A 15,871-nucleotide genomic window follows, 5' to 3' on the forward strand; every position below is an offset into this window, starting at 1 on the left:
AGTTGGCTCGGCAATTAAACGAGGTCCAATTGCTATTACCACTTCCATTCCCATGTGGCTGCCTTGGCAATGAATAATGCAAATGGAATGCCAGCTTCAGCTTCAGATGATTGGCTATGTGCCTGTAGTCCCGCATCCCGCATCCCCATGCCCCATGCCCCATGCCCCATGCCCCGGCCCAACCTCCCCGGTTTTCCTCGCCGCTTCTGCTTATCCAACACTTTTCCTGGCGGCACAACCACAATCCATTACGATCTCTCTCAGTCTGAGTTGCATTTCAAGTTTCGAGCTCTGGGCTCCGGATTGTGAATCAAAATGAGTGCTGTGTCTGACCAGGGTCACACCCACAAATTCTGGTCGAGCCGAGGAGGTTCTACCTGGGGAAATGGTGAACGGTGAATGGTAAATGGGAAATGGTAACTGGTAAATGGAGATTGGGGGATTGTGGTCTGGTATTCGAGGCAATCGGGCGACGGTGACTCATGGCTGCCGCTGCCGCTGCCGCTGCCGCTTCCGCTGCAAATAAGCCTCTTCCGGTCCCGCCCGCCTGCGATTCCCAGCTCCGGACTCCGGACTCCCGCTCCCCTGCTCCCATTTTCCCTATTCCGATTCATGGTCCCCGATGCCCGATTCCCGGAGTTCACCTGTTCCAGCCACTTGTTGCATGCCCTCAAGCATGAACCCTCCCAAATCGTTGGCTATATCGCAGTGCAGGGGCTATATCGAGTACACCTGTTGCCATTCTTTTCGTAGCACCCGGAGTGCATTTGCGGTGGGAGTGATAACATCAAATACAACGATAGATGTGTTATTGTCATATGATAAAATATTTATAATATTATGAACATAAGTTTAATTCACAGACCTCGCAAACTGTATCTTTATTAGAAGAACATGATATTGTACTTTTTTGTGCAGACCTAAACAAAATAGATCCACTAAAAAATAACTTTTTTGAGTCTCATTATTCTAAACTAACTTAAAGAACATAAAATTTACTACGAGAAGATATAACAACATTTATGCCAAAGTTAAATTTAACCTGCTATGAGTGCTATTCCATTGTCCGCCACTGTTTATTAACCCCTGACCCCCACACTTTTGCCTCGTGCTCGCTTGTTGGCCATAAACAATTAACATGTCGCATGTTGCTGTCGTGCAGCAGCAGCAATAGCAGCAGCAGCAATGTGTGTCGCTCTTCTGGTCAGTTGCACATACTCACAGATACAGATACATATACAGATCCAGATACCCGTGCATATACACTTACAACGATGGCCAGCTGGAAATGCAAAATACATTTAATGGTTTCCCCCATGTGTTGTTTGCGTTTATCTGTCTTCTGTCTCCTTTCATCGCTGTCCCGCTGCCCCGCCCCCTTTTCCGACCGCCCCCGTCCTGGCTAATTGCCATCCTTAACCTGCGGCAATGTGCACTGAGCCAAATTGAGGTGTGATGATTGTTAAAGTAAGTAGATTAGTTAAATAAAAATAACAAATGGGGAAAACTAAACATTTATTTTATTGATCTTTAAATTTAATAAATTAAATTCTTTAAATTTAAATAATAACTAAAATATATTACCAAAAGTGCTTTTGTTGAATAATACTTATTTGATATATTAGCTGTGTTCTGGCAGAAATAATTAGTTGAAATAATTCGATTCTTTGAAAAATGTAAATAAAATTTGAAGAATTAATGATAAATAACTTAAGGGTAAACAAGAAGAAGATAGATATGTTGAAACCCATAGATTGCTAACCAACAGTAACTCTGTTCTAAAATTAAATATTAAATAGTAAAAATAGTTTGAACTGACATCTGGAAAATGTTGGAAATATTTTTGCGATTGACAAAAGGACATGGATGTGCCGCAAAGTGCCATCGCCTTGTCATCGACGTATGAATCGTTGGGGTTTGCATTGCCCACTTTGACAGCTCCGACGGCTCCTTTCACTCTCCACTGGTCGCCAGTCACTGGTCACCGGTCACTGGTCACCGGTCACTGGTGACTCCCCCGGGTTATTGATGATCCCATCAACGGGGGATGGCTCAAATGGTGGACAATGGGGGATGTGTGCGGGTATCTCGCATTGTTCTGCTTGTTATGACACAGATACAGATATATAGATGCGCAGATACGACGGGAGGGGGAATGGTCCGAAGATTGGTGATTGGGGGAATGCGAATACCGATGCGGTCATTAGACGGGGCATGTCCAAGTGACAATCAGATGCATGACAGATAGCTGCCGGCTATGGGTGCTGCTAATTGCTGGCAAAACAGGGATGTGACAGCCAGAAAAGCCGATAGCCATGCCACTCGAATGTCCACACCTCCGGCCCACTGATTTCGTTGGCCAACAGCTCGGAAGGGGGCCATCGTTCATTGATTTGACCTTTGAGAGCCGCACTTAAAGGGGAGACTTCATCAGCGTTCCTTGAATCGATAATGCATTTTACATTTTTAAAGCCAGAAATTGAATACGCCTCTAAGCCTAATTGCTGCGTAACCAATCGAACATCTGCGCAGGGCAGGGAGCCCGAGATAAAAGCTCCTCGAGAGGTCGACAGCTTGACGGGTGGATAAAAATAGGAATGGGCTGGCCCAGCTGACCAGCTCGCCAGCTGTTGCTGCATGTTGCTGCCGCAGTTGCAATGGTTGTTGCACAGTTGCTGTTGCAGTTGCTGCTGCTGCTGCTGCCAGACAACTGGCCTTGGTCTGTTCTTGATGTCAGAGCCAAAGGCATTTTAATTCGTTTATGGTGCGCTTTTTCCCGTCTTTTCTTCTCCGTCCGCTCGACTCATTTGCACTGCCCGTTAACTTGACTCGCGTCCCCGACTCCTCCCAGACCCCATTTGGAGCTCCTGCCATCGCTGGTCGTCTGCTCTTACGCAAATTGAATTGTCTCGCCCGTTGCCTCGTGTTGGATTCACATTCCCCATCGCCATCGCCATCGCCATCTCCCATCGCCTCGCCATCGCCATCGCCATCGCATCTCATCTGCCTGTTCTTAGCCGTAAGGGAGCCATCTTGGCCATCTTGTCGTCGCTGCATTCCCCAGAAATCGGTTTTTAATGCCTCGCACAGCCATTGTGTGGCAGGCGCTCTCTACGAGGAGAGCGCTGAATTCCGCTGGTGAAATGGCTGGGAAGTGCTGGGGAAGCAGGAAGTTGAGGTCTGCGTAGATGCACATCGAAAAACTGCATTCCATTTCTATCGAAATTATCAGTTTTGGTTCTAAAATGGGTTTAAATTTAAAACAGAAGTTGATACTGGGTCACATTCCTATCAAAATAATTAGTTTTCATATTTAAAACGTTAGGTTTTCTAAACATTTTTACTTCTATTTACAAAAAATTTTATCTTGCTTTAAAAATGTTATTATCATTAGTGCTTAGTTTATAACAAACACACATTTATTTATCCTTTAAATATTATAAATTAATCTGAATAATGATAAAAATCACAAACTATTTGTTTAACCATTTCTGAATTAAGCTGAATGATTATTATAATAATTAAAATCAATTTAAGAATCTTACCTCGTTTTAATATTTTATTATCATTAGTGTTTATTTTTTTATCAAGCAGATAATTATTTATCTTAAAAGATTATAGATTAATTTGAACCCTTTTTAAAAATATTTATTATCATTGAAATAGTTATAAATTTATACATATTATTAAAAAAGATTGTTCGTTAGTAAAATCTAAAGAAAATGTTTTTTGAAGGGTTTTTCTTTTTAAATTAATTTTTTCCGTTTCTACAGAGATTTTATAAATTATTATTGGTATCAAAGGGTAATCACAGTTATTTTTATAGACGTATTACCCTGCTAAACTTGTTTTAAATGGAATATTCTGCAATTCAAATACTCTTAGTTTTGGAAAAGTGTTTTATTGGGGTCCTGTTACATTTAACGGATAATTTAAGGGACTGACTAGTACACTCCCTGATCTGAAGCCCCCGAGCTGAGCTTTTTTCTGTATGAATCCGCGGTTGGTTCGCCTGTTGGAGCTGCTGCTGACGTTCATCATTACCCAAAAGGGACCCACGGAGCCCCGGATCCCTCTAGCGAAAGTGGAGGAGGGGCCCCGGTGGAGTTGGAGATGGAAATGGGGCTGCGACTGCACTCCGATGTCGTTGCCAGGCTGCGGCTGAAATTGCTTTTGTCGCATCAGCGCCTGGCGAAGGGCGATAAAGCGATTGGGCTGCATACTTCTGGGCTGGTCCGGCATAAAATCCACTTTGAGCTTTTTGCAATTAGCCAGCCGACTTGGCCCGGCCCACCTCCACAGCACCACAGCACCGCAGCGCCACACTGCCGCCTAAGTCCATAATCCAAAAGCCGAACAAATTAAGGCGCAAATTGCCTTCAAACCAGTCATTTCCCCTGCCACCTTGCATAATGAAAGAGCCAACGCAAAAGTGCAAAGTTATAACAAAGTTTTCGGGGAGCGTTCCAGTTTCAAGTTGCCTCCTATAACACCATACCTATGCCCGTGGCCATACGTATAGCCCATACCCACAGCATACCACAGCGCACCATAGCCCCTCCCGAACAGTCTCTTTGTGTCTGGGATAACTTTTTGAAATAATAAAGGAGGCTGTCCGCCCAGTGGCTGTCAAACTGCGTGCTCCAGCTGGGGGAAAAAGCGAAGGAAAAGGTGCCTGATGGCGCTGCCGTCGACAGAAGCTGCCAATTTGCATTGAAATAGTGCAGCCAATAAGCAGCACGGCAAGAAAAAATAGTTGATTCTTCTTTACTTGCAATTTGTTTTACCTTTTTTCAATATTTTAAGTATATCTTACACAACCACTGGAACATTAGAGGGTTTAAAGTTGATCTAGGCATACCTATACATATATTTGATTTTACTGTGATCGATTTAGGTCATTTATCTGGCCAGGACTTCGCCTGGAGAACCCAATCGATGGAATCTAAATGTTCTCTTCTCCTTTTTCCAATTGACAGGAATCGCCGGCGCTCCGGCTCGAGCATTGTTGTGCTGGACGGCGACGACTTGAAGCCATGTCTGCCGGATGACTACATAAGCGGCCAGCACCACCTGAACCACCAGCAGCAGCTGCAACTGCAGCAGCAGCTACAGCAGCAACATCCGCTCCAGCAGCAACACTACCGCACGCACTCGGGCGACATCAGGGAGATTGACCAGGAAATGCTGACCATGCTGTCGGTGAACCAAGATAACGGTGGGTGTCAGGAAGTGAAGGATACACCGTCCACTATCCATCATCAACCTTTTGAAAATCCATTGCAACTGACCAAAGTGCTCTCGTCCCGTTCAGGTCCACACCGTGAGATGGCCGTCGATTGTCCGGACACGTTCATCGCACGCAACAAGACGCCACCCAGATATCCGCCACCCCGTCCACCGCAGGTAAGCACGCCAGCAATCCGTAATCTGTAAACCCACCCACAACACCAACCAACACGAATTTCACAAGCCAGAAGAAGCCATAAGCCAACGAATAACTTTGCATAAAACCCAACAGTATTTGTAAAATCACTAACACACCTTGCACTTTAGCCAGAATGTTCAGATTTTGAAGAACCCATGAACCCCTAACAACAACCACCAAGAAAAGAAGTATTCGGAAATAAACCTATCTTATTATTCAACAATAAAATCAAAAGCCCTATGTTGAAACCCCAACATATGTAGCTTTAAATTCTAAACTCCCCTTGAATGAAGCACCAAATATTTAAATCAAAAACAACAACCACTTTAACTTAAGATGTGAATAACAACGTAAATCCAAAAGACCCTGGTATAACCCAGTCTGCCTTACCTTAATGAACAAGTATTAAGTACCTTCCAAAAACCCCAACTAATCCTCCAAACTATCAAAACAGCAACCACCCAGAATTAAATAACTAACCAGAGCCACTACCAAACATCTTTAAAGCCCTTAAGACCACTTGACAATCCAGCCAAAGTTGTTTGAACCAAAGTAGTTTTAACCGACAACCGCTAACAAACACCACCGAAAATACTAAATAAATCCGAAACAACAACCACCTCAATAAAGTAAATAACCAAAAAAACACATCCAGCCACTCCAATTCACATTCAAATCATTCACACATACATTCATTCTCTTTTCACCAAACCATATGCACCACCAACACCACCTCAACCACCACTTAACCCACACGCACACAGAAACACAAGAAAAGCACCACCAACAACACCACCACCAACACCACAATCACAGCTATGACTAACAATGATCATGCTAACAAAATGTTAATTGTTGCATATCATTCTTCACATCAACATGAACAACTACAACAACAACAACCACCACATCATGAACAACAACACCCATCAAAAACAACAATTGCACTCGATGTGGCCACACAAAATCTGTACAATCAAAAACAACAAATTAAATTGGAACAAATCGAAAACTATGAAAATTGCCTACAATCGGAACAACACGAACAACTCGAGCAGAAGCAACAACAACATCCGCAGCAGCAGCAGCAACAACTGCAAGTAGCAACCACTGGGGCAACAACAACACAGGTCGCCCAACAACAGACGCCCAGCCACAAGTTGCAGGCAACACTGAGCAGCGATCCAAATGGCAACAGCAACAGCAATGGCAACGGCAACATCAACACCGTCGGCAGCAGCAGCAGCAACAACAGCAGCATCACCGACGACTTTCTGTGCGTTGTGGATGGTCTATATCAAGGACGCAAGGACTCGGCCTCTCCCTCATCGAGTGCCTTCGATGAGGTGATGAGCAAACATACCCTGGACTCCTTCGGCAGCATCGCCTATCGTCACCTGCACCAGCAACACCAGGCGACGAGCAACGGCACCAGCAGCAACAGCAACAGCAATAGTAATTGCAACGGCAATACCAGCGGCAACACAGCTGATTCGAGTAAAACCAACACAGTGGCTGGCGTGACGAGCAACAGCAGCAACAGCAACTCGCTGAACAGCAGCAACAGCTCGATGCACACCAGCAGCACGAGCAGCAGCGGTCACAGCAGCAACATCGCAAGTGCCACGTCCACCAGCAGCTCCACGGTGCCCGATGACCTGAGCCTGGCGCCACCCGGCTACGAGGTGAGCCAGCAGCAACATCATGTTGCTCCCGTGTCGGTGCTGCTGCCGCCGATGGCGAAGCATCGCGAGCTGCCCGTGGACGTACCAGACAGCTTTATCGAGATGGTGAAGACCCCGCCAAGATATCCGCCACCGGCTCACCTTTCTTCCCGCGGATCGCTGTTGTCGAACGGCAGCGCCTCCACCGCCCACACCACGCTCTCCTCGATGGGCGTGTCGCCCTCGCCTGCAACTGCAACATCAGCAGCGGCAACAGCAGCAGCAACAGCGGCAACAGCGGCAACATCGGCATGTGCAACCGCAAGTGTTGCTGCTGCGGTTTCTGGTGTTGCTGACGGCGATGCGAGGCGGGTGGCCGATGAGGTATACCACATTGCATTTTGTACTCGTTATCTGTCTCAGCTTTTCACTGGAGACACTCTTCACTACTCTTCTCTCTCTCCTCTGCTCTCTCCTCTGATTCTCCAATCTGTCTGAATCTTTTATTTTTAAGTGTGTCTCAAGTGATGTGTTTTTGGCAATTCGTTCAGTAATCTTAGGGTTATCCCTATACCTTTTCCCTTGGAAAATGTAGAAATGTAGGTGTCTAAAAGTATGCAACAACATAAATTTATTCGAAAAAACGAGTAGTCTTCGTTCATTGCATACTTTTAGACGGGCAAGATGACTTTTTTAGGGGATTTAAAATTCAAAGTGATTTGTAGGGCACCCCTTATAATTTTTTTTTTTATGTAAATGTTTTTTTGTTGTACTTTAAGTTGCATCTGCTCAACCAGCTAATTACATTATTTCCAAACCAGTAAAATGCCACAGTTAATTAGCAAAATGGGCCTAAGCAGCGTGATTGTGATGGATTATGTACCATAAACCGCACTTTTAGCCACCAAAATAATAGCGTTTAAAATCCGAAAAGACAGCATTAAGCCTTAAACCTTGATAGAAGCAGCACGAAAAATCCTGCTAATGGCCATTCAAAATAGAAACAACATGACAGTTGAATGCGCTGCGTGAATATTGCATTAAATGGCCACAGAACCGGAAATTGTGTGTGTGTATATATGGTAAAGTATTATAAAATATGGATCGATAATTTTAGCGACCCCCGGCGTCGTTTTTCGCTCAACTCGGCTAATTAAAGCGACGCCCACTTAACCCCTTTGTACGTCCACACACGCATTGATTCCCTTTCTTCGGCCAGGGGAGCAGGTCGCCCCCGGTTGACCCGTAGCCCCCATTTGTACATCCCCTGGTCCCCTGGTCCCCGGGAGCCCCAGAACCCCAGCGAAGCAACCAAACCACTCGTTTGTCACCTTGTTCAGCCGGTTGGCCTAATTCACGGCATCAGAACCGCCGCTGCGTTGGCCTCGTTAGCGGGGGCATAATCCTAACAGCATTGAGCCACCTAGAACCACCCAAAAGCACCCAGGCCACCCACCCACACTCAGTGGGCGGTGGTGCTGCCGCCCGCTGTTCCGCTTATTTCATCATTTGCAGCTAGCTAGCTCTTTCCCCGCCCTTTCTCTGCGCCTTTCTCCTTTCCCCACCACCTCGTTGGACTCTTTTCAGGCGATGAAAAATAAATGCCATTTTGTATGAAATTGCTCTCGATTAATTTTCCAATGGCTGCAGAACAAAAAGCGAAATGAGCGCCGCCTTTTCTTCCACACTTTTTATTTTTCCCACTGACAATGCGCTGAATAAAAGGAATCAAAAGAGTAATTGCATTTAAATACGGACTGTATACAATTCTCGCCAGTAAACGACACCAAAAATGAGGCAAAATGAGAGAAAGATGCGGGATTTACAAGGAAGAAAAAGGGGTTCAAGGGGCACACACGCAGGGGCGCAGGTTTCTAGTCAGTGTCTATAAAAAATATAAAGTAGATATTTCTTAAATACGAAAAAAGAAAATGCCCAATATAAATTAAAGCTTGGTATGCATTTTTTAACTTTACTGTGCGGAACTATGCGTTACAAAAAGGTTTGCCCAGTCTTAGGTGCCTTAAAATATTTATTAAATATTAAAATGAAAATTGGTTTTAAATATTGAAAAGGAAATGCATTCAAAATCTTAAATAGAACCATTGTAAAATTGGTTTAAAATTTTTTTGTGTAAAAAGTAAAGTTTCATTGGACTTGCCTAGTTTTAGGCGCTTTAAAATATTTATTGAAGCTTTTAAAGTAAATATGCCTTGAATATAAAAGAAGAAAATCCTTTAACAATCTTAAATTGAAACTTGGTGTATATGCTTTTAAACTTTGCTTTGTATAAATATAAGTTTAAATAGACTTGCCTCGTTTCCGATAAAAATTCATTTAACCCCTTGATAAGTTCCAGTCCATACGCCACTGTCAGAAGGTGAAGGCTTCATTTCCATGCGCACTTTTCACATAATGCAGGGAGCCTTTTCGCTCATCTCGCAGGGAAGTGCACAGAAAACACTGGCAACAAATAAACCCATTCAACTTTAATGACCAACAGCCATCAGCCATTCAACACTCGCACACACTCGCATAAACTCACCCACTCAACACACTTCACACATTTATTTACAAGGATACGCAGTATGGCGCCCAACTAATGGGCCTTCCCACGTTTTCTTGCCATTTATTTTTGTCTTGCCCTTTCTCAATGCAGCTCAATGGAAATGCGAAGCCCGTGCCGCCGCCACGTGATCACCTGCGGGTGGAGAAGGACGGGCGGCTGGTCAACTGCTCCCCCGCCCCCCAACTTCCGGACCGCAGGGCGCCCGGAAACGCGAGCAGCGGCAGCAGCGGCGGTCCGCCACATCCGCTGCAGCAGCAGCAGATCGCCCAGATCGTGGAGCCCACTTTGGAGCAGCTGGACAGCATCAAAAAATACCAGGTGAGTGTGGGCTCTCAAACTGTGATTTCGGCGCCCCTCCTACGGGTTAGACTACGAAAAAGTTCGCTTGGAGCTCTGCAACTGGGGGCTGCGTCTGTAAAATAACTCTGCCTGAGATATACAAACTAGGAAAGAAAGTACTTGCAAATTACCATTCAGTTTTTCATCTTTTGTACTGGACTTTCTGGGTCACTTCCCCACACTAATTTGGTATATACTGAAAATTTAAAGGAATAGGAAAATAAGGAACATTAGCTATAAATGCTTAGCATTCTTTAAAATATAAAATAAAAGTGCAATTTATTTGGTTAAAGGGTCTAACAAATAAAATGAGTTTTAAACTAATTTCTATTTTCTATTTTTTCTCTTTATTTAATACTTATACTCTATAGTTCTCATTAGATACTTTAATAATAAATATCAATTGAACTATGGGGTATTATAAATCTCTAAAATTAATATCATAATTGCCAGATTGTAACATCAATTCAAACTATAGTTTTTGTACTTTTTAGTATCCCCAAATTCTAATTAGTGTTTAATTCTGTCGGTGTTAAGCCAACTCTTTGATGAATCCATTGGTGATTTACAATATGGTGCGTTTGTTTAGAATTTCCCCCAGTCGAGTGCAGCTCGTTAGCATTCATAACAGGTACTTCACCCATTTCCTCTGCCCTCTGCCCCCTTCCGCCCCTCTGATTGTCATAATAAATGCTTTTTGATGAATGTCTGGGGCAACGCTTCCGGCTTGGAGCCACGTTCCTTTGTTCCGCCCGATAATCGTTTGGATTTTCAGCTCGGTTCTTTGACCGCCGCCCAGTGGCTGCCAAACTGTAATCATCGCACCGGCCAGCGAGAAAATTACAAAACACTAAAGAGCCGAGTGAAATTTTTCCCAATTTTGATTGCCCTGCCTGCCTGACCATTGCATTTAACTAGTAAAACTATTAAAACGTTTACCGCGCCGAAAGACAATCAACGCGAGGCCAGGGGCGGCGGCACAGGCGGAGGCGGTGGCACAAGGGGGGCCGTCGCCTCGTTTAAAGTACGGTATTGTGTGTGTGGGGGCGTGAAAAAAGTTGTCCAACAACTTTTTCTGTCTGTGCACTCGAAAGTGCAAAGAGATGGGGGCGGGAAAAGAGAAGGTGGCAGGGGAAGGGCTCAAAAGCTGGCTAAAAAGGGGGTAATGTGTGGGGGGCGGTGGAATTATAATGCCGTTTAAAAGTAAAACATTTCGCATTCATTCGAAAGACTGCAGGGCATATGTGGGTGGTATTTTGCAGGGGAGGCGGGGGCAACAGAGGGGGCTTTATACGCTGATTCGCCAAGAAGGGAGCAAGGGATGGGTGGTAAATTTGCCATAGGCGTTGTTCCACAGGAAGCAACACGAGACAGGGGGGGTGGCAAAAAGTTGTTTAATGAAATGATTAATTATGCAACTTTTAATCGAATTGTTTCGTTCCGCCCTTAGCCACGCCCTCAGACAGAGGCAGAGCGATACAAAAATAAATAGAGCAACAGCGGGGGGTTGAGGGGAGGGGGAAGACACGGCGACGGAGACTGAGTGGTGGCTAAAACACATTTGCTAAATGTAATTAATTGAAAACTGAATGCGTCTAGTGCCACACAGTTTGACAGCCACTGGACTGGAAAAAGCACACTATTGAGTGCGAAAAGCGTGAGGGGGTGGCGATTATATGGATGTAAGCTCATTAAGCGAACGAAGACAAAGAGGTATAGGGGCCGATGGATAATGGGAACGCACATAAAGTCTGCCTTTATGCATCTGTGCGTACCGAGAAACTCTAAGAAATCCACAGCTTAGGAAAGATTTTAAAAGCTACTTAAGGATTAAGGCTGTGCAAGCCTCTTGGATATTGTAGATATTTGTAGCCTTTATGGTAGGAGGTGATCTAAAGAATAATTTTGAAATTATGACCGATAACTATTGCAACCGATTTATTCGATACACCATCTTTAACGGTCGACCTTTTCTATAAATCAGTTCGATATTGTAAATACTTTTAGCGTTTACTATTAAGGGGGATTAAAAGAATTGTTTTTTAAAGTAGTCGAACTTGCACGATAGCTTTTGCCACCGATTTATTCGATACACCATCTTCAACGGTCGATTAACTAGTTCGATAATGATTAGTTCCACTCCAGCCCACTCAGGTGTTTCAGCGTATCTCTCCGAATCAGTGTTATAATTATGGCTTTGCTCTATCACAGCTTTGTAATCGCATCTCATTAATGCTACACCCCCTCGTGGCTTTTATCATGGTCATAATTAATAGCCATTCTCATTCAATTTATCATGTTTGACATTGTTATCGCGCTCGTTATCGCTATCGCTATCGTAAATCTTGTTTAAATAGAGTGCCCAGCATTGTTTAAATTTAACCTGCTTGTTTGCATGGCTGCTCTGTTTGTTTGCTGTCCGAAGGGGGGTTGCTACTGCTGGTTGCCACTGGCGGTTGTTAGCACCCCCAGTTGCAGTCGCCCCCCTTTTAGCCCTGCCTCTGGACGGGCATGTTCGCAAATTAGTTAAACATTCCATTTTTGCGCATTTGTCTCTCCAGGCCGTCTTAACACACATGTGTACTTGTTTCTACCCGGGCTCTTGGCTTTTGCTCACCTGTGCTCACCTGTTCTCCGCTCCCTCTATCTCTCTTTTCTTCTGGGCGCCCCCTTCTGGCTCTGCCGACGCCTCTGTCTCTGCTGCTGCCTCTGCCCACGTCGACGACGACGTCGTCGGGCGGCGCTGGTTTGTTATGATTTTCAGCTGGCGTTTTTAGTTGTTTTTCTACGCGTTCTGCGATCGGCCGCAATTTTCGTTGATTTTTTCCACCCATTTATTTTCATTTTTTTGAATTTTTGTTCTGGCCAAGTGCGTGACAAAGAGCCGATAACCGATTAGATAAGGCCATATGCATATGTATGTATGTCTACTGCGAGAATTAAGCACCTTTAAATGGATATGGGTGCATTTCCGCCGTGAAAATGAAACTCTTTTGTTTAGAAATGCAGAGGTTTTTTTTCTGTTGTTTTTGGCAAGTGTGCATGATTGTATGCCTGTGTATTTTCGAGTGCAATGCGAGCCATGCAAAAAGGCGCGGCTCGCAAAAACCGCCCATAACTGGCAGAAATTCTGGGACCAAAAAGCACGTACCAACCGCCACACGAACAACCATTTTCAAGTACCCCAAACGGCAACAACGCAACATTCGACAACATTTTATGGGCAGCAACGGAAAAAACAGCAAAACAGGCGTGGCAGTTGTAGCCATAACGGAAAGTTGCTCGCGTAACCGCAAAATGCTGAAAAAATCAAAAAAAAAGGAGAAAAAACGCTGAAAATATGTGAAATAAATGAAATATCCCGAAAAAAGTGGCAGACCTTATTGAAAAAAGCTGTCTGAATATCGCAAACAGGCATTGGTTAAGAGCACAAAGAAGCTTTCGAACTGGCAGGCCAACAAGGCAAAGGATTTAGCGCGTTAGTGTGCCCAGGACTCAAAAAGTGTTACCAGCTCTGGGAAATATGCATCTTTTATGACAAGGCACTCAAGTTCAGTATTGATAATTTTTCAAATACATATTAAATCGAAACTATTTAAGACTTTTTATCTATATTCTACCAAGGACTTCAATTTATAGTGTGCCCAGAGCCTTGAAAAAAGTGTTACCAACTCTATAGTTTATGCAAATTGTAAGCATGCTACAGCACAGTGATTGTCTTGTTTTTTGGTCATTGCTCTGACTCACAATGCAAATTTGTCGGAAATAATAAGAAAACTCAAATAAGAAAGCGCATCAATAAAAAGTGATTTTAAACACGAACGAAAAGGATATGAAAATAGGTTTCTCCGCCTGCATATAATATATGCATACTGCAAAATTATGAATTTTATAGACCTTTATCATACTCCATTGAAGTGATCGCCTGTTTTGGACTTTGCTCTGACTCACGACGTTAATTTGCCTGCAGACAACAGAAAATACCTACAAAAGGCAGCTGAAAAATTTTAATATAAATGATAAACAGTTGAGGTGAACTGAATTTGTTTGTTATTTTTTTTTTTTTACATTTTTTTGCCTCCATGAGTGTGAGTGTGAGCGAGTGTGCTTCTTATTGTTATTGATGTGCCAAGCGTAAATGCAGCGTCAACAGCAGCAACACGGCTCATTCGCCAGTTCGGGCACGTTGAATGTTAAATGTTGAATGTTGAGCGACGGCAGCAACAATAGTGAGCAAAATAACAATAACAAAAAGGCCCATAAATAAACAAATAAACAAATGTGTAAAAGTAAATAGTAGTAAATTGCACGGGCTGAAAGGAAAGCTGGCTGTTGCTGCTGTTCGTGTTGCTGCTGCTGTAGCTGTTGCTGCTGTGCTGGCGATGCGTGTCTGGGCCAGAACTATTTCGGCCAGCCCAGCTTTCGCTTTTTATGGCTTTTTATCCACTGCAGCAGCAGCAGCAGCCAAAGCAGCAGCAGTTCGAGTTGAAATGCGCATTAAGTTGCATTTCATTTGGAACTCAACATTCCCTATTCAAATTTATGCACTGCCCAGCTGTGGGCGTGGCCATTTGCATACTGGCTGATAATGCTGCTGCTGTAGATGTTGCTGCTGCCGCCGTGGCCGCTGCAGCCGTGGTGACAGTTTCGGTTTCGTTTTCGGTTTGCCAGCGGAGAGACCAAGATCGATGAAAGTGCAATTCGAAAATGGTCGTGTCCACTTTGCACATAACGCTGGAGAACAACGGCAATGCTGCTGGCGGGCAGCCAGCAGTTGCTGCTGCCGTTGGAGCAGCAACATCGCCCACCAAGTTTGCCCAGCTGTCGGCGCAGCAATTGCAATTGCAACACCAACAGCAACAGCGGCAACAGAACGAGAAGGAGAACCACATGAACAATAATAACAACAGCGACTATTGTGATATGAACGGCAATGGAATTGCTGGTGGTGTTCCGGCACCGGGATCTCTATTGGCCCATTCACCGGAGCAATATGTCGGCTCACCTGCCTCATCCACTGCCACGCCCCAGCGCAGCGCCTCCGCCCTGCGTCGCGGCATTCAAATCCAGCGGTCCTCGACGCGTTTGCGACAACAACAGGCAAGTTTGTGGGGTGTCTGCGTCATAGAAAGTAACTTTGCCCCATTGGAGTTGATTTTGATGTCTAATCTATTCGTTTATGTACATTTGCACATGCCTTTTGGTGTTAAGAATTGAAATATATTCAATATAAAGCAAATTCTTAAAAAATTCTATGTAAAGGTGAGACCAGAGGTTCAAGAGCAGTGTGACCAAAAAATAAATTAAAGCTTGTTAAATATTTACCGAAAAAAGGAATAAAATTGAAGAGTAGCACGTATGTAGGTAGAAAAGTGTAAACAATTTTTAAAGGCCTTTTGATTTAAAATATCAAAAATAAAGTATATCCTTTAAAAGCTGCTTACAAAACTGCAGAATGAAGTGTGACCAGAGCTTCGGAATCAGTGTGACCGATAAGTAAACTAAGGCACATTTCTTTTAAAGCAATGAAAGTGATTCAATTCAACAGTTGCGAGAAAGTAGGAACGTGTTTACTGCCCTACGCTTTTACGTAAACTTCGAACTCTGCACATACACCTGGATCGAATCAGATCGTACTGTATGCCGCATATATACGCTGCTGTTGCCAGTGACAACAGGCTTTATCTGCATAAATGCTAACGACAACACAGCAGCAGTCGGCCAGCTAGCCAGGCAACAACAACCAGTTGACAACTTGGCTAACTGGCTCCGAGCCATAAAAATTAGAAATAAAACGAAAAAGGCAAAAACAATTTACCCCAGCGACAGCGGCTGAGGTAAGGAGAAGCCCAGTACCCTAAGTCCCAGAAT

General features: G+C 44.1%; 1 protein-coding gene across 12 annotated transcripts in view; it reads left to right on the forward strand.

Annotated features, from left to right (window-relative positions):
• The window catches only part of LOC108033061 (MAGUK p55 subfamily member 7), a 63,988-nt gene that overhangs the window by 40,378 nt on the left and 7,739 nt on the right, over positions 1-15,871 (forward strand). For 5 of the 12 annotated variants that reach the window (XM_017107210.3, XM_017107213.3, XM_050884711.1 and 2 more), the window contains 4 exons: positions 4,980-5,218; positions 5,315-5,406; positions 6,193-7,476; positions 9,752-9,979. In XM_017107210.3, the coding sequence (XP_016962699.3) occupies positions 4,980-5,218; positions 5,315-5,406; positions 6,193-7,476; positions 9,752-9,979 (1,843 nt within the window). Of the gene's footprint in view, positions 1-4,979; positions 5,219-5,314; positions 5,407-6,192; positions 7,477-9,751; positions 9,980-12,773; positions 12,922-14,661; positions 15,101-15,871 lie in introns of those variants that run through there. The other 7 variants (XM_017107214.3, XM_017107216.3, XM_050884713.1 and 4 more) reach the window with 5 other exon arrangements.

The sequence above is a fragment of the Drosophila biarmipes genome, chromosome X (assembly GCF_025231255.1).
Source record: "Drosophila biarmipes strain raj3 chromosome X, RU_DBia_V1.1, whole genome shotgun sequence".
Lineage (NCBI taxonomy): Eukaryota > Metazoa > Arthropoda > Insecta > Diptera > Drosophilidae > Drosophila > Drosophila biarmipes.